Source organism: Meleagris gallopavo, chromosome 15 (genome assembly GCF_905368555.1).
Source record: "Meleagris gallopavo chromosome 15, MGAL_WU_HG_1.1, whole genome shotgun sequence".
NCBI lineage: Eukaryota > Metazoa > Chordata > Aves > Galliformes > Phasianidae > Meleagris > Meleagris gallopavo.
The window spans coordinates 14,059,745-14,085,881 of record NC_139418.1 but is presented as its reverse complement, the minus strand read 5'-3'; the positions used below and the strand labels follow the sequence as shown (position 1 = coordinate 14,085,881).

Genomic DNA, 26,137 nt, shown 5'->3' with positions numbered 1-26,137 from the left:
ATAATCAATGCCACTTAACAAATTAAACCTGCCAGCTGTATTGTCACCTGCAGGGAAGATGTCACTTGGGGAAAGCAGGACTTAAGACCCAGTGCTGCTGGACTGCAGAAGGAAGTAGGTTGTCAGCTTCATTAAAGCCTCTGGCTGCTACATGTGTTTGATGCAAGTCTAGTAATTAAACCTTAAATTCCACACAGATAGGGAAGATCTATGTGAAGCTACTCAACAGTGAATCTCAGGAACCCGAGAAATGCTCTGCTGTGACCACATGCAGTGCAGTCCTTCACAAACCTGCCCTGCCTGCTGCCAGCCCTCAGCTCTGGAGGGCAGCCCATAGCCACGTGCACAGGCAGCATCCGAACCTCTGGCATTTACAAACAGCACTACCTGCACTTTGGTCTGAACACACTTCCTTCTGTCCCTCCACCGCTATCAAAAGGGAGGATTTGTTCCTGTTACCACAGGAGCAAACACTACGACAATCTGATTTTTACAAGGCCACCTGAGCAGTGAGTGAGATAAGGGGGCTTCAAATGTAGTTAAAGGGAAGATGATACTGGCATCAGCCTCTACAAGGCACCTGTGGGCAGCTGAGGGGATGAGACACCACTTGAGGTCATGAGATAATGAGCTCAACTCCTGTCACAGTTGCCACAGAAGTCCAGGACTAGACAATGCTCTAAATTATTTCAAGAGTATAAAAACAGTGAACTGCTCTAGAAAGACAATGTGACCTTAGGAGGTAAAATCAGCCTAAATTAGCAGTCTGACCACTAAGTGTGCAGCAGGCTCTCATGGAAAGCTGCAGAGCCTCACATGATTATAGACTTAAGAGATTTCACAGCAGGACCAGCAGATGAGATGAAAGTTTCCTGGTAACCGGATTGCTAGGAGAGCATCACCTTCTCCCATTTCTTTATAGTTAAAAAAAAAAGAACAACAACAACAACAAAAAAAAGAGTTATCAGCCCCACAGAAGATCTGCGTTGGTACTCGTAGGTCATGTTATTAGTAGATGCTGAGAATCTCTTCAGTCACTGACTCACTAACTTTAATCCTTGCACAAGGGTCACACAGCCCTTCATGACCCCAAAGCTTCTACCCACAGCCCTTCAGTGCCTGCAGGAGGAGCAGACAACGTACTGACGTGCTCTGCAGATCCGCGATTTCTTGAGACCTTCCAGAATGTGAACACGTGAATAATAGAGATTTCATATCCACCCACAAACCAGACTCCCTACCATTTGTACTTAGAAAAATAATACACTGTGCTTTTGGCATCTTACAGTCGCTGAAATGCTCACTACCAACTTCAAAGGCACAATGACCAACTGCATTTATCTCTGGAGCATGGGTCAAACAGCTTCTGTTGTCATTTTCTCCTCACTAACAAAGTGGAGCTGAAAGCATCTCATGCCTCCAGGATAAACACAGGGAGTAATGAGGATTATTTATTCAGTAGCTGCCCCGAGTTTATTGGAATTTGCTTCAGACTTCCTGCTCACACGTCTGGGTGCCGCTGGTTCCTGCTTTCCTGCCTTCTGATTGCAGAGACAGAAAAACAACAGGCAGCAGAGACAATGTTCCTCAGCAAGGCTCCAGTGCTGTGCCACATCCAGCTCCCAGCAGCTGCCTGCAGCCCATGGTCAGTGACACTCAGGCCACAGCTCCGGGGACACAGCCACTCCCCCCAGACCACTCACGGCTGAGAAAATGTTTTAAGAGCAGAGCGTTGTCCCTCGAGAGACAAGGGACGATACTGAGAATTTGCCTTGGTTTACTGAACTTCATCACATACCCACAGTGGGCATATGCAGTGCCAGAAGAGGCAGGAAAGCAGCTCAGAAGTACTGCGAACTGTTTGCAGCCTATATCCACTTCCACACAGGTGACAGACACTCTCCTTCTGCAGCAGTGACTTCTGCTCTTCTTTCACAGGCTGATGTAAACTCCTGATGTCTTCACTGACTGCAGTAACACCTGACCCCAGCTGATTTCAGCTCGTGTCTGCAGTTCTGCTCAGAATCAGATGGTAACATTTTGCCTGAACTAACCCCTGGTCTCCAGCAGCACCAGTTATATGATGACATGGCACATTCCCCAAGCAGTCCCTCCCCTGCTCTGCTCACCCAACACAAGCACTGAGGATTGGCCACAACACGGAGCTCGCATCCTGATCAGGGACTTCCTCTAATGGGCTCAGAGCGATTGAAATGCAAACAACTCAGAGTTAGAAAGCATTGTAAAAGCACATAAGCTCCTTTCAAAAGACAGAAAATGCCACCAGTAACATTGTGTGAGGTGACACAGTGACATCTTCCCTCCCCTGTTTGGAAAGGAACTTGGCTTACCTTTGGCAGGCTGACGGGAGTCCTTGGCTTTGTTCTGGGATTCTTGATCAATTGCCTTTGATCCAGAGGAAGCAAATGATACTTCATGGCCTCGATAAGAAAGTCTTTACATGTGTTGTTATTCTTGATTAAAGCTTCTTCTTCAACTGTCTGAGAGCATGCATACATATGAAAGGTCATTTAAAGTGAAGCACTTGGTGGCACAGGTCACAAGGAGCACACAGAAACCAGAATTTCTCTTCCAAAGTACCGACGCAAAAAGTGCAGAAGACAGATAGAGAATTCCAGCCCTTTCCAAAGAAACAAATGCATTCACATCCAAGCTCCCTTTCTTCCAGAATCATTAAAGAGCAGCAGCTCTCCCTCTATTTTATCACCCTCTGTCAGCCACCTAATATCTCAACAGAGGAGAATTCAGCAGGAGTCTGCATATAAAATGAGTAATTCCTCTTTTTGAGTCATAATTTTTAAGAAAAGGCCATATCTGTTCCTGCATCAGAGGATACAGTTAAAAAGGAAGAAAAAAGACATGCATTCATCTTCTGTATATCAATTTTATTTCTGTTGCGTTGACTTTTTAGACAGAAGATGAAAGCAGAGCAGTCTAAAAGCCCACATACCAACCCTTCTCATCTCATTATCAAGGCCCAGATCCCAGGAATTATGCTGTCAAGAACAATCACTAAGTCAGACTAAGAGCACATCTCCCCTACCATCACACAAACCCACCTCCACAGAGCCTGCTCCTGCACAGGACTCTTCTTAAGCCAAAATTATCACACATACATTATAGAGAAAACCATGCAGTCTTGTACAAGCACTACCTGAGTGTTTTCAGGGCAAAAAATCCCAAGATATTTACTTCTAAATGCTTCCACCAAGACTGGCAGGAGCTCAGCTCCTAGCACTGCTGGGCAGAGCACAGGTCACATTTTACAGGGTTTCTGCATGCATGAACACAAACACACACACATTTCAGAGTCCACCCACTTTTCCCTTTTATTCCTCTGTTGACAGACTCTGCTTCATGCCAAATTAGCCATCTCAGAAGCAAACAGCCAAGCCACTGATTAAGAAGCTTAAGTGCAATATTAATTACTTATTTGCAGACTGACCTGTACAAGATAATCTCTGGGCAAAAGAGGGAGGCGAACATGCTCCATCAGTTTAGCCATGTGCTCTAAGCGAGACTCCTTCTCGTAATTTATCCAAGAAATAACTGCTTCAAAGACCTACGCAGATAAAACACAATGAATGTAGAGAAGAGAACAAACAAGCCTGCAGTCACCTCACCCACATCAGAAGCACTGCGTTTTGCAATGTTGAAGGAGATGCAAGATCTCTACCATACAAACAGATGAAGAAGCGGGGGCAGCTTGTAGCTAGCATTATCACCTCGGTAGCCAAGAGGTGAGCTAAGCATGCAGGTTAATGAGCACCTCCCATCTCGCTGTGCTGTACCGCTCACTGAGCCGAGCATGTGTCCAGGACAATCATACACCTCTTCTTGCACAGAGCTCCTGGAAGGCAGCCAGGAAACTTAATTGGCCTTTTGACATTTGCACTGGACATTATTCATGAAATCAGCCACAGCGATTACCACCGATAACGAATAGCCCTCCTGGAGGAGCCAGCTCGAGCAGCAAGTCACTGTGCTCACCTCTCTGCTTAATCGACACACCACGTCCCCCAAAATGAGAAACCCATAGGACAGATCTAAAAATACCCAGATAAGGCAGGCACAGGGAAACAAGGGCAGGCAGGACAACAAGGAGTGCAGTCTCAGCTGTAACACAGCAGGATATTGATCTCCGCAGTGGAGAATCCCAGTGTCCAAATGACAGCCTGACACTCAGCTTGCATCTAATGAAAAATTAGAGCTGCGATCCCACTCTGCTTACTGGTGAGGTCCTGGCAGCATCCCCCTGCACAGCTGCCCTCACCCAGTGCCTGCCTGCCTGCCAGGGTCTCCCCATGGTAGGGGCAATCTGCAAAGAGACTTTTCCTTCCATCCCTCCCCAGGGAACCATTTGTTTTGGGAACAAGGTCAGTAACTTGGCAACAGGAACGGAGGGCACCACCTGGCTCAGTTGTTGCAGCAAGTGCATCGCAGGAGGCCCTGACAGACACTCACAGAGGAGAGGCAGAGCAGAGGGGCTTCCTTCTCTTTGCTGAACTATGCGCTTAAAAAAAAACAAAGTGAGCAGTAAAGCAAGAGCCTCATTTCCTATGCCAACAAATGCTCTTGCTGAACTGCTTGGAATTCAGGAAGCTGCAATAGGATTTCAGCAAGCAACAGGGAGCCCGGTAATCAAACCCCAGCGAACAGCAGAGGAAAATACTGCAGAAGCTTCAAGTGTTTTCAAATGCAAATAAACAAACAAACAAACAATTTCACTTTGGCTACAAGGCATTTAAAATGGAAACTAGGTTGTTACGAGATTTTTAATTGCAAATGAGCATGGAAGAAGCAGAAAGCAATGTTTAGCCCACAAACATGCTGGCATTAACCTATTCTGCACCAGCCCAACAGGGCAGTGGAGCAATTAATCCAGGTACAGAGGACCACAACGGCAAAACATTCTGAAAGGAAGGTAAAGCAGCAGGAGTGTATGAGGAATTAACCACCTCAGTGCTGGTAACAACACAGAGGTAGGCACATACCAAAACTCCCCTGCTGCAAATAACTTTTTGTAGTCGTGATAGCCAAGGGATGCAAGTGTGCCAAGAGTAAAGGAATACAATCTATCAAGCCAATTAGTATCAGTTGAGGGATGGCAGAGGAAGGAGAGAACACATACGTGGACCTGAAGCACTGTAACAGCAATGCTCTCCCTACCCCATGCTGCATTCTGGCTCTGCCAGGGCTCGGCTGTGACACAGAGAGGTGAGGATGCTTTGGCAAATGCGGGGGACACAGCAAATACAGGAGCATGAAGACATCTCATGAATTCTGGTTGGGACAACTTAGCCCTCAAACAATTGAGGTACTTACTGTATTTTGCTGCTGAAAAATAATTACATACCTACACATGGATGTATATGCATGTACAGGTACAGATACATCACTGACATCAGCAGATAGGAAAACTGCTTGTCCACATGCTCATCCATCATACTGAAGCTAATCCAAAGCAGCAGCATGCTCATCTGCACTCAATTTTCAGCACTTCTCTGGACTCCAGCACACATTTCACATTTATGTTCAAATCCTGTTCCCTGCTTATCTCCTGTTATTAGCATGCTGTTTTGAACATGCAGCTTACGCTTCTATTTCCTTCCACCAATTTGCACATTCAACGTTTAGAACCAGGTAAAGAAATACTGGTTTTGATTGTATAAAGTGGAGATGAGGGAGTGGGCACTTTGATTTCTCTGGGCTCAAGGCCAATAAAAAGCTTTTTAACAATGCTGCAGAAAACTGGAATAAAATTGTTACTAAACGTGCACTTCTCTTTGCAGACAGCTTGGCTCATGCAAAGCAATTCTGCCAGGAGTTCACGTGGTTTGTTTTCCCCTTCCAGCCCTGCGTGAGCAGCAGCAGCACGCTGCTGAAACGCCTCCGTGCTCCTGCTGTGCTGGCTGGGATCTCAATGAGGTCTACGTGCATCTACACCTTCTGTGCTGCAGGTTTTCTGGCAAGCTTCGTGGCCCATATGGGCCCAAGTACAGGCACATCTGCATGGGCTGGGGTGGATGGGTGTGCAACTCTGGAGCACAGAATGGCTGCCCAACACACTGGGGTCCAACCCCACCAAAACACAGGCATTCACCAGAGTGTCCAAAGGTCCAAGGCAGGTAACTCCCAAGCTCTCCCGTAGCCCCTACAGGCATTCCTCTTCCTGTCCCTGGGGCACACACAGCCAGGGAGACTCACCAGCTGCCATTACCCACTGCCCCCACTCCTATCCAGCACTGCAGACTGCACGAGATAAGTTCAACATTTTGACCACAAAACATCAGCCACAAGCGGTTTATTTCTCTCTTCCATTAAAAGAGCTGACGAACCAGGAAAACTTTTTGTCCTTTTTGGCTGTGGGCTTCTTTTCCTTGTTCTGTTCAAAGTGCAACAGAAGGCAACATTCCTCCCTGGCCTACTGCAATTCACCTATTTTTGAGGTTTTACAACAGGTAATATGAGCTTTGCACCAACAGCAGATGAGAGGTTGGAATTCAGTTCTGTCCCCCAGGGCTTTTGGAAGAGATATGGATCAGAGAATCATTACCTTCTATAAAGAACAACCAAGTGAAGGTCATTTTAATGTGGTTTAAGGATTCGCACTATTTTTAATTTTCCTTTCATGAGCTCTGGTGGAAAATGGCCCCTAAAGAGCATAATGTGAGAACAGTTTCCAATGTAAAATCGAGACACATTCCAACACTCTTAAACGTTGCTATACAATTTACTGTACCTTTTCTTCAGAGGAGACTGTGAGCTTGTCACTTGATATTAAACTGCAAACCTGGTCCAGACTAAGGCTAAGAAATTCTTCTCCTAGCATCACTTCGGGAAAGTGCTGCTCTGTTCAACAGATGAAAAAGGGGAACAGAAAATTATAATGATTTCGGTCAATGGAAGGACTGCAGCATTCAGAGAACCGCTATTATTACAGCTCTGAGCAACCAAGACAAACCACACACTGCATCTGAATGGTGGCACAAGGAAAAGAAAACAGTTGCAGAGGAGGTTGAGAAATGTGATGCTGTTTAAAGTAACACAAGCCCCACGAGACTCTTTCACAAATAACAATAAATCATAAAGTAGAACTTAATGTTCTGCAAAGCCACAAAGTTCCTTCCAGGGGCAAATTTGAGTACTGGTAACAACTGAGATAACTGTCAGTATCTTCCTTAAGAAAAGTAAACAACCCAGCTACCCTGAGAGTCAATTCTTACCCATTTCAACAAGCTAGACAGAATCAAACCTGCCCAACACTTGGATGAGGGACTCCAGAAAGGGTCCCTGACATATGTAGGTATTCAAAGCAAAGCCCACTTTTAATATGTATCAGCCAAGTACTGCCAGTTTGGTGGATACAGGTCAGCAGCAAACAGTTAGGGGACCCAGAGCATCCAGCTCCACCTGTGTGTGCAAAGGGGCACACAGACAGATGGGCAAGAGTGGAACCTCACCCCCTACACACAAATGGCATCAGATCTCCTTCTCTCCTTCTAATTTTTTCTGGACATGCATGAACTTCACCATCCTCCTCCAAACCCTCATCACCCACCTTCCTGGGCAGTTTTGCCTCCTTCCACTTAGACTGCAACTGCACAAGTTTCTTCTTCCTTTATGCCTCCAAATCCCTCCATGCTGTAACTCTGGGAGCCACTTAAAACACAGCAATTCACATCTCTGCCTGTAATGCTAAACTGGAAGAATTCAGTTTGCAGTACAGATCCAAAAGGGATCATCAAATCTGTCACGCTTTACATCTAACCAAAAGGCATTTTCTAGGAAAGAATTTCTAGGTCAAAATGGCCATCAGCCACTTGCAGGCAGTTTTAGTTTTCCTATAATTTCTTACAATTTACACCAATTTAATCTTGCCATTTGCCACATCCCATTTACCTCTGATTGAAACACAAATCTTGAGCTTGGAGCAGCTCACACTCATATACCCAAAGAGCTCCATTTGCAGCGGGATCTGCCTCTTCTTTTCACCTCTGTAAAGAGCTTTGCCTGCCAAAAAGCAGCTCTACAGGGACACGAGTGGGCACAACTTCCAGAGGGAACCTCCTTGCAGAACTCACCCAAACAATGCCTTCCCCAATGCTGGTGCTGCAGCAGACATTTGGTTTCTCCAGCCACAGACTCCAGTTAACCCAATGGGCACTAAAGCCCAACAGCTAAGCCAAAGGTTCTGACCAAAAATACCGGCATCTGGATGAAGCTTAATATTCTGTGTTATGCTGGAGATCACATACAAGATCTACAGATCTCTCCTGGTCCTAAATGCTTGAAAAACAGGAAATGCTCCTGACACAGTGATCTGTGTGCACCCTGACTTCTGGACACAATCTCCTATTCATTCTGGATTGGCATCTGGAAGCAGAAAGATATTTGATCTCTGTTATATGTTGGAAGTGAGAAAAAATATTTAACTGATTTTAATAAAGTAACTTGTGCCTGCTTCCACCAAGGCAGCTCCTCTGCCTACTGAAGTTCTCCCTTGGCCAGAACCAAGCACTGCCCAAGTGACTGAGTTCACAAACACACTGACTCTTGAGCCTGGAGACTTCTGCCTTGGATTAAGGCCATTGCATAAACAACACAGCAAAAAGAATTTTAATGACATTTTTATTAATGGAGTTCCATTAACATTACATGGGCTACTGTACTAACTGGAACTTATGAAGGCCAATAAAACAACAAAGCAGACTTTCTAATTGCCAAACAACCAAATAAATATACAGTGAATGCACTGCTTGTTGAATTAAAGATTAAACAGGGCCTGGAAGCAAGGATAATGAGATACTACAAGCAAGCCTTTACACAATTAACCATTCCTTCCAGGGTACCTTTTCCTCTAAGGGATAATACAGCCAGAGCAGCTGAAAAGACTTTACTTTTATTTGCAGGAGAATAGAGGAGGACTCAGTGAGCATGTTTTTATTCCACTGAGCCTACTTATGGCCCAATTAAGGATAAAAACCACACCAAGGAAAACGTTGCAGGACAGAGCAGGTGCTCTAGGAGAAAGCAGGTGTATTTTTGCCTATGTAAATAGACAGAAAAGCAGAAAAACAAACTGAGCAGAGAAATCCCAAGCAAAATTCAAGGGCAACTCTCCCAGAGGAGACTGGAAAGTGCAGAGGAGCTAAAAGCACGTGCCTGCTTGAAACAAATTCACATTTACAGTGTAGAGGAGGAACACTGAAAGCCACTGCCTGCACCTACTTACTGCAACCAAACACCCACTAACAAGGAATTAAAGAAACAAGAGTTCATCTACCCATGGCATAAGCTGCCATCGCTCTGCAGACCAGAGGCTCAAGTTGCACAAGAGTTTGCTTCAGATGAGTGTTCCCATTCCCACCCACAAGATTTAATTTTGCCTGCTGACAAATTTTCACAGAACGCACAAATCCCCCAACCACAGCTTGCTGCACTCAGGAGGCAGCATGCCCTTTGAGAGGGTAACAGGACATCAAAGGACATCAACTCTGCTGTTCAGCAGGAAGCCAGAGAACTAAATAAGAACATAACAAGGAACTACTCTGTGGGCTGGGATACAGAGTTTGGAGTTTCATTTGTTGGGTTTTTTGTTTGTTTTTATTTTGCCTCCTTGTTTCCCTGCCACCAAACTACGTTTCATGATTTGCAGTATCACAAGGAGTCAAAAAAAATCAATAACACAATAAACAATTTCCTTTGCTGGTCTGATTCTAGAAGCATGATGAGACCAATATGAACATATTGCTCAAGCTACAAGTTGCTGTGCCTGCAAGCAGGTTTAACTTGACAAAGGAATGACCTTCTGCTCACCTGCGTAGGCATTTGCCTGCTGCAGCAGCTCAGTACATGCGTGCACATCTGCAAAGGCTCGAATTCCAAGGCAGTTCGTGGGATGCAGCTGGGACTGAAGAAAGTCACAGCAGTTTTTTCTAACATCCATCAGCTGCAATAAACTAGCAGCTGGCAGCAATACCTGGAACAAGAAGAAAGGAAAACTGGAGTTAGCAACAGAGAAAAATTGATACCCAACTTGCAAAAGTTATATGCAATTCCTTCTCCAGGCAGAGAGGCATCACTGTGGATGCTGCAGGGTGCCCAAACTGCCCCACACTAGAAAGAGGGATTGCAGCAAGCTTGAGCAGGTTTTGGTGACAGCAGAGCTCTCAGGAAAAACGTGGTCAGCCATTCAAATCAACAGCCCAGCCCCATCTCACCCCCCACAAAATGCTGTGGACACTTCAGCGCTGCTCATCTGCAAATGTGGTACTGCTTCGTACCTACAAAATCAAAGGCAGAAACAGAAGACAAAACTGGATCAAGAATGCAACATCCGCTGCAAAGACCATCTTGGATGTCAGTGAGCAAGGATAGGAAGTAGAGAACAACGTGGGTCAGGATCTTCCAGCCCGTGACATCAGCTACTTCCTCTCCTACGTCTTACAGCAGCTGTGGACACTTCTTATCCCAGCTCTTCCGCAGCTCTGCTTTGCACATGGCCTTCAAATTGGGCATCTGTGCACACCATCTGAGCACAGATTTCCGGAAAACAAAAACAACCACCATGAAAACCCTCTGCATCAAATAGCTGCTAAACAAAAAAAGTAGGTCAGCAACATTCACCTCCCTGGATCTCAACGCCAGAGAAGGGAAGAAGCCCTCACCTCCCCCCATACTCCCATTTCCCATCATGGCAGGACACTCATAGCTTGCCCCAGGTGTTTTTTAAGCTCCTGGCACATTCCAGCCCAGCTCTGTGTTATCTGAGTGCTGCCACCAGCCACTCCAACAGGCAACAGTAAACAGAAAAAGAAAACAATTAACCTGGGAGCCCATTTTGGCCCAAGCCTCTTGATGCCAGGAGGAGATTAGTTTGTGGTTTTGATTAAATCAAGATAGCAAAGCTCTTGTGGTTTTGGAACCTAGCTGTGAGCAACTTTCTATCTGGCTGAACCATCTCCTATCAGCAGAAATGTGAGTGCCTGACCTGCCTACAAACCACCCACGACGAAAGCTTCCTCCACACACACCTTGTCCATTAAGTATGCAAATACAGGTGGGCTGTAGAGCTCAAGTGTTTGGGGGTACTGCCTTCAGGAGAGAGGATGCTCATCATTGATACTCATGTCTAGAGCTCTTTGGACATCCCAGCTCTCCTACTGCAGCTTCAGGCTGGCTGGGTTGGCAGCAGGGAAGGAACCTCACACCACTGCACTTATTGCAAAATGAGCATTATCATATAACCCTTTAAAAGTAGGATAAAAATAGCTTATCAACAGATGAGAGGATTTTCTCTTTCTTATTTCCCAGCTAACATCTCACCACTCTACTTGTTTTGTTTTTTTTTTTTTACCAGGGAAGGCAAAAAGCAAGCAAAGGATATCCGCTAGCACAATGTCTGTTTCCTTTAGAAATAACAGGAGGAAATGCCCTGCCTAATCATACAGCAGGACCCAACTCCAGCCTCATTAACACCCAGCCAAGTTACTCACTTGGGTCTGAACTCGGCTCCTAGTATTTGAACACCAACCACTGCAAGCAATTTGGAGCAAATATTATTCAACCTCCTTACCAAATGCAATTGTCTTTTGTAACTGTACCTAAATTATGTGTTGTACTACTGAGACTGATTTCTTTGCTAAATAAATTATGTCCAGAACCTCATCTATGGCACTGAACAGCAATAACAACCTATTTCTCTAGCTGTGCTCTCTGCAGACTCCGTACCAGCCTCACATTTTACAGAACACTGTGCCATTAAATACTTTCATAAACCTTTGATGTCTCCAAACTAGAAACATCTTTCAGCCAAAAGTGATCTGTGTTGCTGTAAGGTTCTTTCAACGTTCAGGGCATTAATGCTGGACTTCAGAGCCTGAAGTTAGCTTGCAGGTAACCTCAGCAAAGAGGCAACCCACAACATTTCCCCTCTGCAGAGAGAGGAGAGAGCACTTCCCCAAGGCAAGGGAGATATTAAATCTTTTAAGCTGCTTTGACAATATAGTCAAATTGGAAGCCAGGAAAGGTACTGGCTGTAATCCTCAGCAGCACATCCAGAGCCACAGCTGGGATCGCACATCTGTCCAAACAGGGAGACAGCTCAAAGAGGAACTCATGAGCAGAGAAACAAGCAGATTTTGCATCTGCAGGGCAGGTTCACCACTCAGTTTTCATCATATAACTCTCCACTGCACATGGAACGTGGGAATAAAATGACATTAGTGTCATGTGGCTTTTCAGTGTACGGAAGGCAATGAGCCTTTACCACTCCCTGGTTGCTACCACATAGGGCTGAGCATGAACAACAGTGCTTCTGCTGAAATGCTTCACGTGGGTGAAACAGCCAAAGCAGCACACGTGTGGGATCAGGAAGCCACAAACCTCCAGGAACAGGCATAAGAAGGGATATAAAGGTAAGAGAGAAAACAGGGAGGAGCTAGCAGCTTCCCTTCTGATCTACCTTCTCCGACTTCACAGAGAACAGCTGAGCCGTTTCTCAGTAAGAAGTGAGATAAGGAAGCAGAGGAACACCTGCCAGGCTCCAGCACAGCCCCAGTGCCACACGCACAATCCAACCTAGAAGACTTCCCGAAGGCATAGGAAGCACAGCAGGCCAGCAGAGCTCAGCCTGCAGCTGAAGGACTGCAACGCTCCAGGAGAGCGATGCCAAGCACGGAGCATTTGCAGCAGAGAGAAAACAGTCCCAGTTCATTGCATTTCCTAAAGCTGAGCTCTCTGCCTTACCCTCAGCTTGAACCTACTGTCGCTTTTGAAGCAGGCAGAAGGAAGGGAGATGAAATGACCCACTTAGCACCCCTGTACTGCGCCTGTACTGAAACTGCATCTGCCTCAGACACTCTCCTTCCTTTCTTTTGAAGTCTTTAAGTCCTTTGGTAAACCTGAGGTGCAGAAGCACGCTTCTGAATAGGAAGTGCTATTGATTCCAGCAAAGCCTTATTCCTCTTTTCTCAAGTCATTTTTTATTATGATAGCTGTGTCTGCAAAGCTGACAGTTTCAACATCTATTTCCCCCAGTAAACCGATTTCCAGACATCTCTTCATTTTCCTTTCCATCTGAGCCATGCCTCAGACTGCGGTAGCAGACAAGGACACACCATGCATACGGTACCCTGTGCTTCATCAGTAAAGATTTAATTGTGAAACCAGGTTAATCAGGACTTTTCCCAAGGAATTGTTACAAACCTAATGGTAACGACTTTCTTAATTGGGAGGGTAATTCTCAGGCTGCCTGCTAGTAATTAAGTGTCATTGGTAAGAACGGGTATGACATGCTAAAGAGAGACTGAATTCACCATCTATAACTCTCCTGGACATCTGCAGCCCAACCAGGGCTTCAGTGAACATCAGTGAACTTCCCTAATTCACTCCTATCAGTTTTCCTCACTTCTGCAGAAACTGCACAGCACAGCTTTTTTTTCCCCAAACAAATTTATCATGCTCCACATTCAAATGAACAGTATGTGTCATACATATGATACAGGTGTATTTCCATCTAACCTCGATGCGGGGTACAACAGAAAAGGAAGAGAAATTCCTGGATGGATTTTCCTCAGACTACAGCACGATTCCAGTGAAGACAAATTCCTCCTCTGCTCCACACCTTCCAAACAAGTGAGAGTTTAAATCCCAGATGTGTTCTGAGACAAAACACCCAGTACAGAAACCCTTCTATTGTCTGTGATCCCTGAGCCATCCCACTGCTGACTGTAAAACCTCTCTGAAAATGAGTTTCCAATACATAAAGAAGAGCTGAGCTGGTCAGGCTGGCTCTCACCTGTGTTTTAAAATAAAAGAGGGGAGGTTTAGGTTAGATGTTAGGAAGAAATTCTTCACTCAGAGGGTGGTGAGGCACTAGCACAAGCTGCCCAGAGAGGTTATGGATGGATGCCCCATCCCGGAGGCACCCAAGGCCAGGCTTGATGGGCTCCTGAGCAGTCTGATATAGTGGTTGGCAGCCCAGCTCACAACAAGGGGCTTGAAACTAATGACCTTTGAGATTCTTTCCAACCCAAGCCATTCTTTGATTCTATGATACCCCAAAAAGAGCATTTGCTACAATACGGGCGCTTTACCTGCACACTTGGACAGACCCTTGAGGGGCAATTTACTACAGAGACGACTGGAACTGATCACACTGGCCCCTTGGAAAACAAGGAAGGATGTGTGTACAAAAACAAAACAAAAGCCACAGAAAAAAACCTAAAACTTTGTGAAACAAAATGTCAAACAGCTACACAAATACGCGCTCAGGCAAACAGCCTCACTTCCTGGACACCCCCTTAGGCCTACAGCAGCAAAAGGAAAGACAGGCTTCTATTAGAAAAGAAACAACAAAGCACTGACATGAAGGCATGCTGCTGCGACAGCTGGGCACTGCTTCACATCAGAGCAGCACACATGGGAGCACTCCTGCCATTGCTCCCACCATACCCTCACTACTTGGCTTTTCTCCTTTCGACTCTGCTCTAGTTTTCTTTTGCTCACTTACAAGGCCTTTCCATTTACTCACGTGTTGGGTACACTGGCTGTATCTGCTTATTTCATGCCATTTAGCAATTTCTTTTCTCTTGTCATTTCTAAAATGAAGTTAAGTGGCACATTTATCCAGGACTCGCTTCTTCCAGTTTCTTCTTGTTGGTTTGCCTTCATTGCTGTGAACCTTTCCAAGGAACAACAGAAAATTCTTTTCTGCTGACCCTTCTATGGCCACAGGTGGACATTAACCCACTTACAGCATTCTGCTCAGCAATAAAATACCCACAGGCAGGATGGAAATTTCTCTTTAAAATTTTGATGGGCTTCTTCACAAAATGATATTAAATCCCATAAAACATTTTAAGCACAGACATTTTTAACACATAATAAAACTTAGACTAGTCCGTTAATCTTGCCCTAGATCAGCTTCATTTCTTAGCCTTCATGAATTAATTTACATCCAGCCTACAGAGTTGCTCACAAGGTGGCTATTTAAATAAATCATGGAGGAAAAAAACCTGCTTTATTATAGGAAAAAAACCTCTACGCCTAAAGATTAGTATTCACCAAATATATTTTTGATCTTACTATCCAAGAGGTGTGAGCCAGAATATGAAGACATGCATGGCTCTTACTTCAACTCCTTGTAATCCCCAGACCACTGCAAGGCAGGATATCGTTTGGCTTTACTGAAGAAAGTTTTTGAGCTTTCCGTTTGATCAGAAAACACAACATCTGGGCTTCTGAGGCAGGTCTCTCCTGTCAGCACAGAGCAGGACAGAGCTGGCACCACAGCCTCCCCCAGCAGCCACACTGCTTGTGCCAGGTGCAGCTGCACGTGAGCACTGTGATGCTCTCATGGAGAAAAGCTGGAGCATACGTGGTAACTTCCAGTGAGCTCCATTCAGCAGCCTGAATGGCTCCAGCACACCTGACAGCAGCCTGAGCTCAGCCCTTCCATGTGCTCAGGGGTGCTCCTGGACTCTTTGGGCAGCCTGGTCTAGTATTGAAAGTGGAGGCTGGTGGCCCTGCATGTGGTAGGGGGGTTGGAGATTCATGATCCTTGAGGTCCCTTCCAACCCTGGCCATTTTGTGATTCTGTGACCACCTACCAACCAGCAGAATGGAAGGAAAGCAGATGCTTCAGAAAGCACATGGATGTAAGGCTTCACGTTTCCCCCAGGAAGATGCCAGCTTGATGGTGCATAAATGCTATTTTTCCTCCAGCAATGGAGGACACCAGAGGTCCAAGGAGCTTCACCTTGCTTTCCCACTATAAATTACTGAAGTTATGTGATATCTCAGATCCCTACAAGCTTGACTACACGCTGCAATGAAGGAGGGGATCTGCAATGGGTTTGAGCATCAACTTCTTTGCACTAACAGCACCTGGAAGATTCACAAAGGAAGAGCCATGTGCTACAGCACACCAAGGGCCTGAGCCATCCACAAGGGATTGGAGCAGACGAGCATGTCCCAGTCACAGCAATAACTTGAGTTCAAGCAGTAATGGGTTTCTAACTAGTCTAGCTTTACTATCTTCATTAGGTCAATAGAAGCGTGGCATTTCTCTTCTCTCTCTCTCTCCAGTGACACCGACTGCTGATACCCCATCCAATGCCCAATTCACAGGCAGGAAGACACCAGGCTCCAACTGTCACTTGCAAACAAAAATGAGGAACAAGCAACAAGCTCCCAGCATCCCTTCCAGACATCAGCAGCTAAATGCACAGCCCTTTTCTTCTCATAAATACTAGCACAAAGAAAAAGCTTTACCAGTAGCCTCAGCCATGTGACACAGACAACAAAACACTCTTCCTCAGCATCCTGCTTTGTCTGTAGTCTGCCTTTCAATTACTCCTTCCACCTCCAGACTAATATTTGCCTCAAAGAGCTGCAAGACAGAATGCACACAAAGAAGGGAAGAATGCCCTCATTTTAACAATATATTCACTCAAAGCTCTGCCAAACTATTTAAACTCCCCAGAAGAACTTAAAAACTAACAGCCAGATTCCTCTGCCATGACCTTAAGCCACATTTGACTCTCTGCTTGTTTGAGTGTATTTTGACCTTCGACAGACTGACCCACAAGTCAGCACAGCTTCTTGGAAGGCAAATGCCTAAGCTCATTACAAGAGCTCAATACAAAAGCTAAATGCAATAAGACTTAAGCACAGGCAAAGCAGCAAAGTGCTTCAAGACTAAACAAGGCTGGAAAGTGCTCTTTTTTCAAGTTCAACCTTTTGCTTTCCGCAGCCTGAAGAGATCTCTCATCCCTTCAGGGCCTTTGAGGTGCCAGCTTCTGACTTGGATTTCCAGGGCAGTGGCTGAAGCAGACTCACCTGCACGTTCTCTTCCGTGACCTCTATCTCAGCCGTGTAGATGTAATCAATCAGCTTCCTCAGTGTCTGCCCATCCACGTCTTTTATCTCAATCTTCTTGGCTTTGCTTTCAGACATGTCTCCTGAAATGTATTTTAAAAGGACAGTCAGTTTGCTGTGCAGGAGCTCTTTTCAGGCCATTGTTCCCCACACCTCCAGCATGTCCTGCTGCTACCTAATGACTGCCCTGACACTGTTCCTGACCATCTGAAGATGAATACTGAGATTTTCAGAAGCCTCTTAATGCCACCTAAAGAGCATCTCAGTGTTAGCAGACACTATATAACATAAAACTCACCAATAAGAACAATGAGGTTGATTTTTTGCAGGAAAACAACCTGCCAAATTCAGCTGTATTTAAACATGTATGGGGACTGAAAAAGCAACACGGCCCTCTGCTGTGTCTCATCACAGAGATAGGATCAAAGAGAATTTGGACAAGCTTTAGCAGGGCTCACTTTATTCAAGTATTTATTATAAATACATATATAAGGGTGGATGAGTCAGCTACAGCATCTATGTTCAGGTGCTCTGTGGCATGCTGCACAAAACAAAGGCAAGGTAGTGTTACCCTCCTTCTTGAGAAATAACCTGAAACCTGCTGAAAGAAACAAGTGTACATCCAGTGTGCACAAAGTGTGCTGTAGGAAGGAGAGGGGACCCCCTGAGGTCCTTCCAGCCTTCATCACAGGGTGACATTGCCCAGCCCAGGCTTAACCAGCAGGATCTCCAGGAAACACAGAACAGAAAGAGCAAGCTCCAAAGCAGAAAGGAAACGATAAATGAAAAACTAAATCTAAGCAAAACAGAGTTTGAAAAAATGTTAATTCTTAAACCAGAGCATGAATAATCACTACGCTAAGAAATCTGGTGACTCAGTACTGCTGTGGGATTAAGAGGAAAAATAGTTTTTGCAGCCTAAGTGAGAAGTAATTACAGCCTACAGCTCCATACAGAGACAAGACGTGTCCAGGCACACTGAGTGCACAGCACACAGCTTGGAGCAGAGTGCTAACAGGGGTCTGAGGCTGAGCAAAGCCCAGGTCCTGGACAGTAAGCCTTTGGTGCTTCACTTACACCAATAAGGAGGCAGATAACAGGAGTTGAGTCAGACCATAAGCATGAGAAGGGCCAAAAACATCCCAAGGGAAACACAGGCTGAAATAATATTTGCTCCAACTTCAATTTTTAAAATTCAATAGTAACTGTTTTAATAAGAGAAGCACATGAATACAAGTATACAAAGGGACACAAGTTGGGTTTTTTTAATTGGTGAAATAAACTGCTCAGTCCTAAAACTTCTCCCCATCCTGCAAAAAATAAAATAAAATAAAAAGATAAATATATGTATATACACACACACATATATCTGTCACCAGAGGAGAGGTGGCTCAGCTCAGCCCACACGGAGCCAGAGCTGCCTGGAAGGACCCAGACAAAATCCCACAGATAGGGGCAAAGCAGAGCTGCACTGAAAGTGCCCACTGGGACCAGGGGGCAGGGGAAGGGCTGGGACACTTCAGGATCAATGCAGAAATAGCCCAGAGGGATTGATCTGATAACATCGGCTGTCTTTGTGCGCTCACGTGACACAGCCAACAAAAATAAAGGCTGTGTGGGCTTCTACACCCACCAGCAAGCTGTCAGTCCTGTATGCTAATGTCTCCCACTGGCTCTGCTCTGCTAACATCCCACAGCCACAAGGGAGTCACACTGTGCTCCAGGGCAGGGGCAGTGGGACTGGGACCCGAGCCCTCCAGCCACATGCCCTAATGAAAAAAGTAAGTCCAAAACCTCACCCCCTAAGTTCTTGGAGCTAGAGGAATTTGAAGATCCCTCCCAACCCAAGCCATTCAGTGGTTGCTGCGTTGATGCCTCCTCCCACAGCAATGCTGAAATCTCCCCACGCTTCTCATAGTAACAGCCCCAGCAGCACCTCCACAGTATCTGCTGTCCTACTTGAGATGATTACTGTTTGGTTTTTCTCCCCATATCGATTGAAGTTATTGTCACCAGTCATCCTCAGTCATGGTGCCAACAAGGACCACGCATCTGAAACACTCTAGAAAACCAGTAAAGAATAGGAAGTGTGAGGTCCTGCCTGTCCTTCAAGCAGTGGAGGATGCAAGTGGAACAAGTGCCTGTTTATTGCAGGACTTCTCAAGGCTATCGGCAAGAGACATGCCTAACCAGAAGTCACTAGATGGCAAAGGAATGATCTCAAGGTCATCAGAAGGCCATCCACAAGTCCAAGATCAGGTCAACTTACAGGAAGGGACACACCTGCAGTCAACATCAGACAGTGGGGTTGAGCTGTGGATCCTGGTTCGGTTCCCATTGCTCAACGCTTCATCCTGACCAGAGGATCCATCCTATTCCCCAAGAAGTGTTTCTTCCAGCAGGGACTCTGTGTGCCCAAGCTGCTCTCAGCCCTGCATCCACATGCATGCACACACAGTGATGCAGCTGCCAAGTCACATTGCTGATGTGCAATACAAAGCAGAAAAATCCCAACAAGTAGCCAGGCTGAGATTTTAAATACTTGCCCTTTGGAAACTGAACCAACACAGCTTTGCAAGAAGATCCAGTCCATAGAGATTTGGGACCAGAACCTAATGGACAACTGGTTCTTGCCCAATCCACTGCCTGCAGGGACGTGTTGGGGCCCCATGGCTGCCGCCCAGCCCAGGGCACACTGAGCAGCCGCGTGACTGCAGGGCCTGATTACTGGTTAACTTGCTGCATGAGGGATTACACTTCTGGAGAATTCCTGCGTGGAAACATGAGCAGCCCCAACCCTGCCCTTCACCACTGCATTCCTGCTCAGGTGACCTCTAAGAATCAGAGGGTTCTCCAGGGATTTTGATTTTTACTTTAAAACCCTCTTGTCAGGAACCAGCATCACAAACACTCCCTCCCCGAAGCGCCCAGTGCCAAGGCTCCCTGCAGAACAGCAGGGCTGTTTACCTTCACTCCCACACAGATAATGCCACGTGACAAACCTCACATCTTGTCTAACATTCAGACATTGGTTCACACTTTAACTTCTTCCCCCCTCCATTACAGAAGAGAAGATGCACAAATGAGAGGCTTTTTCCTGAGAAATGCTGCATTTTGCTTCTAGTATGGCAAATAAAACCAAGCCTATCCCCGAGGTCTGTAAAAGCAAGAAGCACCCACAAAACTGATCCTCTTGGACCTCTTTGAAAAAGGCTCTCTCCTCTTCAAGGGCCACAGACCAAGGAACACAAAAGCACAGACAAACCCCCCAAAGTGCTGAAGCTCTGGGACCGTGGCAACCATTCTCTGCAGCATACATTTTCCTTGTATTTGGTTATGTCAGTTCCTATCCTAGAAAGGATTACAAGGAAAAGGAAAGGAAGCTAAGGTGCTCCCAACCACACTAATTGGGACACTTGGGACCAACACAGCTCTTCCTGCTATCCCATCCACTGACAGCCATGTGCTATAGGGATCATGGCCAGAATTCTGTCCCCTCCTTCCCTTCACATTGAGGTTGCATCTGCCATTACCAAAACACACTGGACCATAACAATGCACCCTGCAAAAAAAAAACAAAAAAACAAACAGAGCTACTAATGCACAGTGGGATCCAGGGAACCACAGTGTTATTTCGGGCAGCAGCAACAAGTGCCATGTGAGATTAAACATCCGTGACCACGAATAAGCATCTGAAGGCTGGGCCACAAAACTACAACTTCAACGCCAGCAGCTTCTTTGATGTGAACAACAGGGCACAGCACGCGTGCCTGATGTTAACAATGTGTGGTTTCATGACCCAAGTATTTGTTGAGGAATAAAAAACCACCCACGGCAAGCCAACCTCAAAGTAACCTTCCTGTGAGAGATATCCTGCATGCTCCCCATAGCCTTATGCCACCCCCAAGCCCATTTACCATGCCCCAGAGAAGGGTCTGCTGCAGAGTACCTGTAAACATTGCACAAAAATAAGGGCTGCAGGCTGCCAGGACCACGCGGTGGGCTTCCATCTCCACAGTTTCTGCCACAATCACTACATCACAGAGGAGTCGCTTGCTGGAAAAACACCAGAAAAGACAAAGATTGTTTCAGAACTGGTAAGGAAAAAAAAAAAAAGACAACAACACAACAAGTATGTTTTATGCCTGAAGAAGCAACCAGAAGTCCAACTGCTAGGGACAAGGGACCTGAGCCTTTGGGGAGCAGCAGTCAGGCCTGCAGCTTACCCTTGAGCCTGAGAACTTCCCTATCCTGTGACTTAGCTGGGATTAAGAGTCACAGGAATAAAACAAGGGGTTCCAAACAAAACCAAATAACTTCTATGCTCCCTACTGAATCACTGTATGGCTTTGGAAAAGCCACTTCATTAATCAGTGACCTTTCCTAGCAGCTCCACGTATATCCTTTGAGGATTCATTAGTTAATGTTTGCACAAGGCTTCGAGATGCAGACAGTGAGAAGTGCTCAGCCTCCCAATAAGTTGGTTTAAGATGTTTGAGCATGCAAATGCAAAATAAGGGCATTCTTTTGAAATTTAAGCCTGAAAAAAGTTTAGTGTCTGCAAATCTAGATGTAGCCTTCTCATCAGAAATGCTTATCAAAATGCTGTGCTTTCTCCTGGGAAACTACATATCAAATAAATACATACAAAACTCCTAATGGTCTTGGCATGTCTCCTCCTCCTCCTCCATATCTTGGAATAAACAAACAAACTGATTTGCGAAATAGAGGGTTACTGGTGGAAAACAGAAGGAAAGTAGGAACTAAGTGACAATCTTTGTTCTACATTCACCCTCCTTTGGAAGGAATGAGAGCAGTAATGGGAGTTCTTCAAGCGGCTCTTAATGGAAGCTTCCCCATTTTCTTCAGCTCATGTAAAAGGTGCCCCATTCAGTTCCTCTTTGGACTCTAGTTATTTAAAGTACCACTCATTAAAGTTAATTCAATTTACATTTGATAGCTAAAAATTCTAAGTGAGCGACATATTGCAAATAGGTTAAAGGCTTAGCAAGGTTCTTCCAGACCCTCTGCTTGGGATGTCTCCGTGCATTTAACATCAGGCACAATTATTCGAGGTAGCTATTAACACTGATTATCGACAGCTTAATGGATTACAAGAGCAGTGTAATAGACATGAGAACTGTATATTCCAGAACAGCAGAAGGACTGAAAAGGAGGAGGACCCAGAAAAAGAAAACATCAAACAAGTTCTTAAGGGCAGCTTTCAATTTTCTGTTTTATCCCTTCACCACTGCACAAGACCTAACTGACTGCAGGCACTGAGAACGCTGTCAGTCTCCAGCTATTCCCACTGTGCTTCAATTAACAAAGGAATAATAGGAGCACAATAGATTTCTGAATATAGCCGCACAAACCTCTATTTTCAGATCTTTTGCTTTCAGTACAAAGAGAGGACTAGAGGGATGCCAATATAAAAAAAAAAACACACTTTGCTTCATTTAATTGTTACAAGGGAAGGACATTTCTATTTTCTGTTCCTTATGCAACTGTGAACCCTGTGAGACATGTGTGGAAGGAGACATTTCTAACTCTTCTCTGCACTGGAGAAAACAGATATTGGGAAACTACTAAATCCGCAGAAGAGAGGTGCTATCGCAGCCTCTTTGGAGTACTCTGAGCACACAGAAAGAGTAAAAAGTGTTATCTGCTTTCATCGTGCCATCTGGAGAGAGGGAGCACACACGTTCGTGTGTACGACACATTTGTTCACAGGACTTCTTTCAAAACTTGTGACTGTAAGTCTTTGCTGAAATGGCAAACAACTCAGATGAACTTGCTGGAGAAACACTCCCTGAACTTCTGCCTGGTTCATGGGGGGGACAGCTGAAAAACAGCACAGATTTAACTACTGCCATCACATCAGCAACGTGGTGGCACAGTTTCTTAAGGTTCACTGACATTTCCTCCATTCTCCCTATGCCCACACAATTTTTCAAAGACACCAAGGTGGTCCCTCTTAATTAACAATGGGATTTTTTAATTTCCAAACAGAGAACCTGAGTTGTCAGTGGGGCTTTTTTCCTCCTTTGAAGTGCTCAGCCCAGATTGAGCAACAGCACTCGTTCAACAGAATAAGAACAGTACATTCATGATCTCTGGTCTGTAATTACGTGTAGGTGTCTTTCTGTCTGTAATGTTCTATTACTGGTTTTCAGACCATTAACTCAGCTAAGAACATACTTTACAGCTATATTTGCTGTAAGTATTGGAAAATGTTACATGAATTATCTATACAATGAAGGGTATTGCTCAAATAACTTCTTGAGCTGCTGCTGGCTTCCTTCTGACTGGAAGATAGGCAATGTGAGAACAGGCACAGCACCCCGCCACAAAACAGCTATGCTGTAGCTGCCTCTTTCTACTTGCTTATCAATACCCTCCATGCAACCATTAGAGATTTCTATTTATTTTAAAGCCTCCCAGAAGCCTTTCTGTTTCAATCAGCACCTTTCTACTAAAGCAGAGAGGATGCCATTAAGTCAGAAATGTACCTCCGCAATTCATTCATGACCTTGAATGCCTTTCTCATGTGCGAGGGGTTGACTGTCACTGTGCGCTGGTCCTTTTCATCTTCACCTGCCTCAGAGGATCGGGAACTCTGCTTAATGCTGAAAAGAACAAAACAAGAGTACGGTTTGATTCTGTGACACTTCAAAAATGCCAGGTATCATAAAACTGCAGCACAGAGCATAATCCGTGGAGTTGCTCGCACATTTGTTAGTCCAACCAGGCTTGCCATATCAACAGCATCACAAAATGCAGCTACCTCTGCACTGATGTGGAAAGCCAAAGAACCCACATTTCAATCAGCAGGGAAGAAAAAGAAGTGCCAAACACTCGAGGACAAAGCCCAGTCTTACAGGCTGCAGTCCAGGAAAGCAGTGTAAGCTGAAATTCAAGCCAGAACATAATTGCCTGACTGAATAGGAATAGACTTCAGCACTGGGACTTGCAGGAGTTCCATGGATATACTTTGACACCCATACAGAGAAAGAGAAATTTACCTTTTCACATCTCATCTGAAAAACCAAAGCATACAATACATGACTTATTTCCTTCCAGAGGCAAATAGAAAAGGACTATTAAAACTACCTGCAGATTTTCCAAGCATTAGCTTTGCAGCAGCCATGTTCCATTTCCATTCTAGAAATAGGTCTATTTAGTGCCACTGAAACGTATAGAAAGAATTACTGAACTCAGCTTTCCCAGCAGAACTACGGGCTGTATAGGTAATGTAAAACCAGATGCACCCAGTTCTGTGCTGTGTTTAACCAGGCCAACAGGTGCCTAAGGCACATACGTGTCCTCATTACTTTGTTCTGAGCGTTGGCTCTTTGCACAGAATTGACATAAGGTCAATATCACCACCCCTATGATTCCAAAATGCACAAAATCACTCTGAGCTAAAGGTTCCCACCTGTAAAACAAAGCAGCATTTTAGAGTGAGATAACTGTTCCACTTAAATCTACAGCTCATACCTCGAACCTTCCAGCCGGCAAAGGCAAATAAAACAAGCTGAGCAAGGTCATCCTCATTGAAAATCAGCTCCAAGTGAATGGCTGTCCCTGGAAGTAACCCCATCACCACCACTCACCAGCCTGGAGACCTGATCAGAGTTTTCCTTCCAAAAGACAGTCCTCATGAGCTACAGGCTTCATACCCTTCTCCTTGTTGCTTTTCTTATTGCACTTGTTTCAGGACAGAACAGGCTGAAGCAGGTTAAACCAAGAGCTGCACATCCAGGCTGTACCACAGATGGCCTCTGAAGAAGGGTACAAAGCCAGTGAAGAGTGTAGGGACATTCCCCAGAACAGTCTACTGACCTCTGCTAATGCCCATATGTTATATGTATCTTCATACACAGTGACTTTTTCCCTGACAGAACAGTTATTAACTATTTACAACCCGCTATGTGTTCCCCTTACCAAACGTGACATTCTCATGGTTTTCATCCCACTAGCCCAGTATAGCCAGATGAAAAGCCAGAAGGGAGGGCACCCCCTGTTAAACACTCAGCACTCACAAGGCTGGCAGCAGGCAATGACACAGCCAGCTTTTGTGTCCCTGAGGAAGGCAATGTGCCTACAGCACGCACAGCATTCAGCTCCCACCCAGCTCCACTGCAGCAAGGAGCCTCCGAGCACCACTGGGACATGGCCACATTCAGCTGCACCTCTGTGCTGCACTGATCAAAATCCTCTGTTGAGACCTTCGGCTGAGTGAAGTTTGACCACAGCTTTAAAATCTCAGCCTTGCTTTTCAAACAGCCAAGCGTTCCCTCGTGGCATGCAGCACCAAGCAGGGATGTGTAAGTGGCTTCTCCAAGTTTTCAGTCCCCAAAGCAGAAGCACATACAAGAAGCAAACAAATAAAGAAAGGGAAAACGAAACTGAAAGAGGTGAGCAGACACCTGTGCCCACTGGATGCTGCTTACAGTCAGAGATTGACCCTGCAGGATCCCAAACCAAGCGATGCACACAAAAATCACACAGCTTCTTTAATCCAGAAGTGTACCACTGAGATTTATTTGTTAGCACTCCGGTGCCAGCATCCAAAAATTCATTATTTTCCAACTCTCCAGCAGGCAAGAGATGCAGATCAGAGGACACAGCAAGTTCCATCGAACATGAAAGTAAAGGTCAGAACAACACGCCTCCATAGAGCCTCCACTCCACCGCACTGGTCTGTGTATTTTAAAAGCAAAAACCTTGTTCGTTTTGAAAAAGACCGATCAGATCTTCCTAAGAAACATGAAAAGCAGCTGTTTCTAAAGCATCCTAATGAACGTACTCAGATTTACTGGAAGGGGTGAGTTTCATATTTTACTAAAGAGCTCACCATAAGAAAGTACTGCATTTTGTCTGGCTAGCAGCTCGTTTAAATAAATAAGTAAAATCAATACATGCTATTTAAAGTTCTTCCCAAATGACTAATGTAAAAAAAAAAAAAAAGTTTAAAAAAATTAATGGCCAATTGCCTTTAACTCATCTTTGAAACTGAGTCAGCTTCCACAGAACTTTGCTCCATTAATACAGAGGAGAAAGATTTCACACCCCCACGCACAAACTCACAGATAACACCAACGCCTTCCTAACATAAAAATGCAAGGATCCTCACGCTGCCTGCAAACACAACCTGCCACAAAAAACTGAGCTGCAGAGACCAAAGAGCCCATTTACGTAACCCTGCTTCTCCCACTACACGGAGAGC

General features: G+C 45.2%; 1 protein-coding gene across 7 annotated transcripts in view; it reads right to left on the bottom strand.

Moving 5' to 3' along the window:
* Window positions 1-26,137, bottom strand: part of KLHL3 (kelch like family member 3) — a 109,477-nt gene that overhangs the window by 7,800 nt on the left and 75,540 nt on the right. For all 7 annotated transcript variants that reach the window (XM_085236407.1, XM_085236404.1, XM_085236406.1 and 4 more), the window contains 7 exons: window positions 23,418-23,534; window positions 20,855-20,961; window positions 16,867-16,988; window positions 9,841-10,003; window positions 6,764-6,873; window positions 3,467-3,583; window positions 2,352-2,501 (listed from right to left, as the gene is read on the bottom strand). In XM_085236407.1, the coding sequence (XP_085092533.1) occupies window positions 2,352-2,501; window positions 3,467-3,583; window positions 6,764-6,873; window positions 9,841-10,003; window positions 16,867-16,988; window positions 20,855-20,961; window positions 23,418-23,534 (886 nt within the window). The remainder of the gene's footprint in view (window positions 1-2,351; window positions 2,502-3,466; window positions 3,584-6,763; window positions 6,874-9,840; window positions 10,004-16,866; window positions 16,989-20,854; window positions 20,962-23,417; window positions 23,535-26,137) is intronic.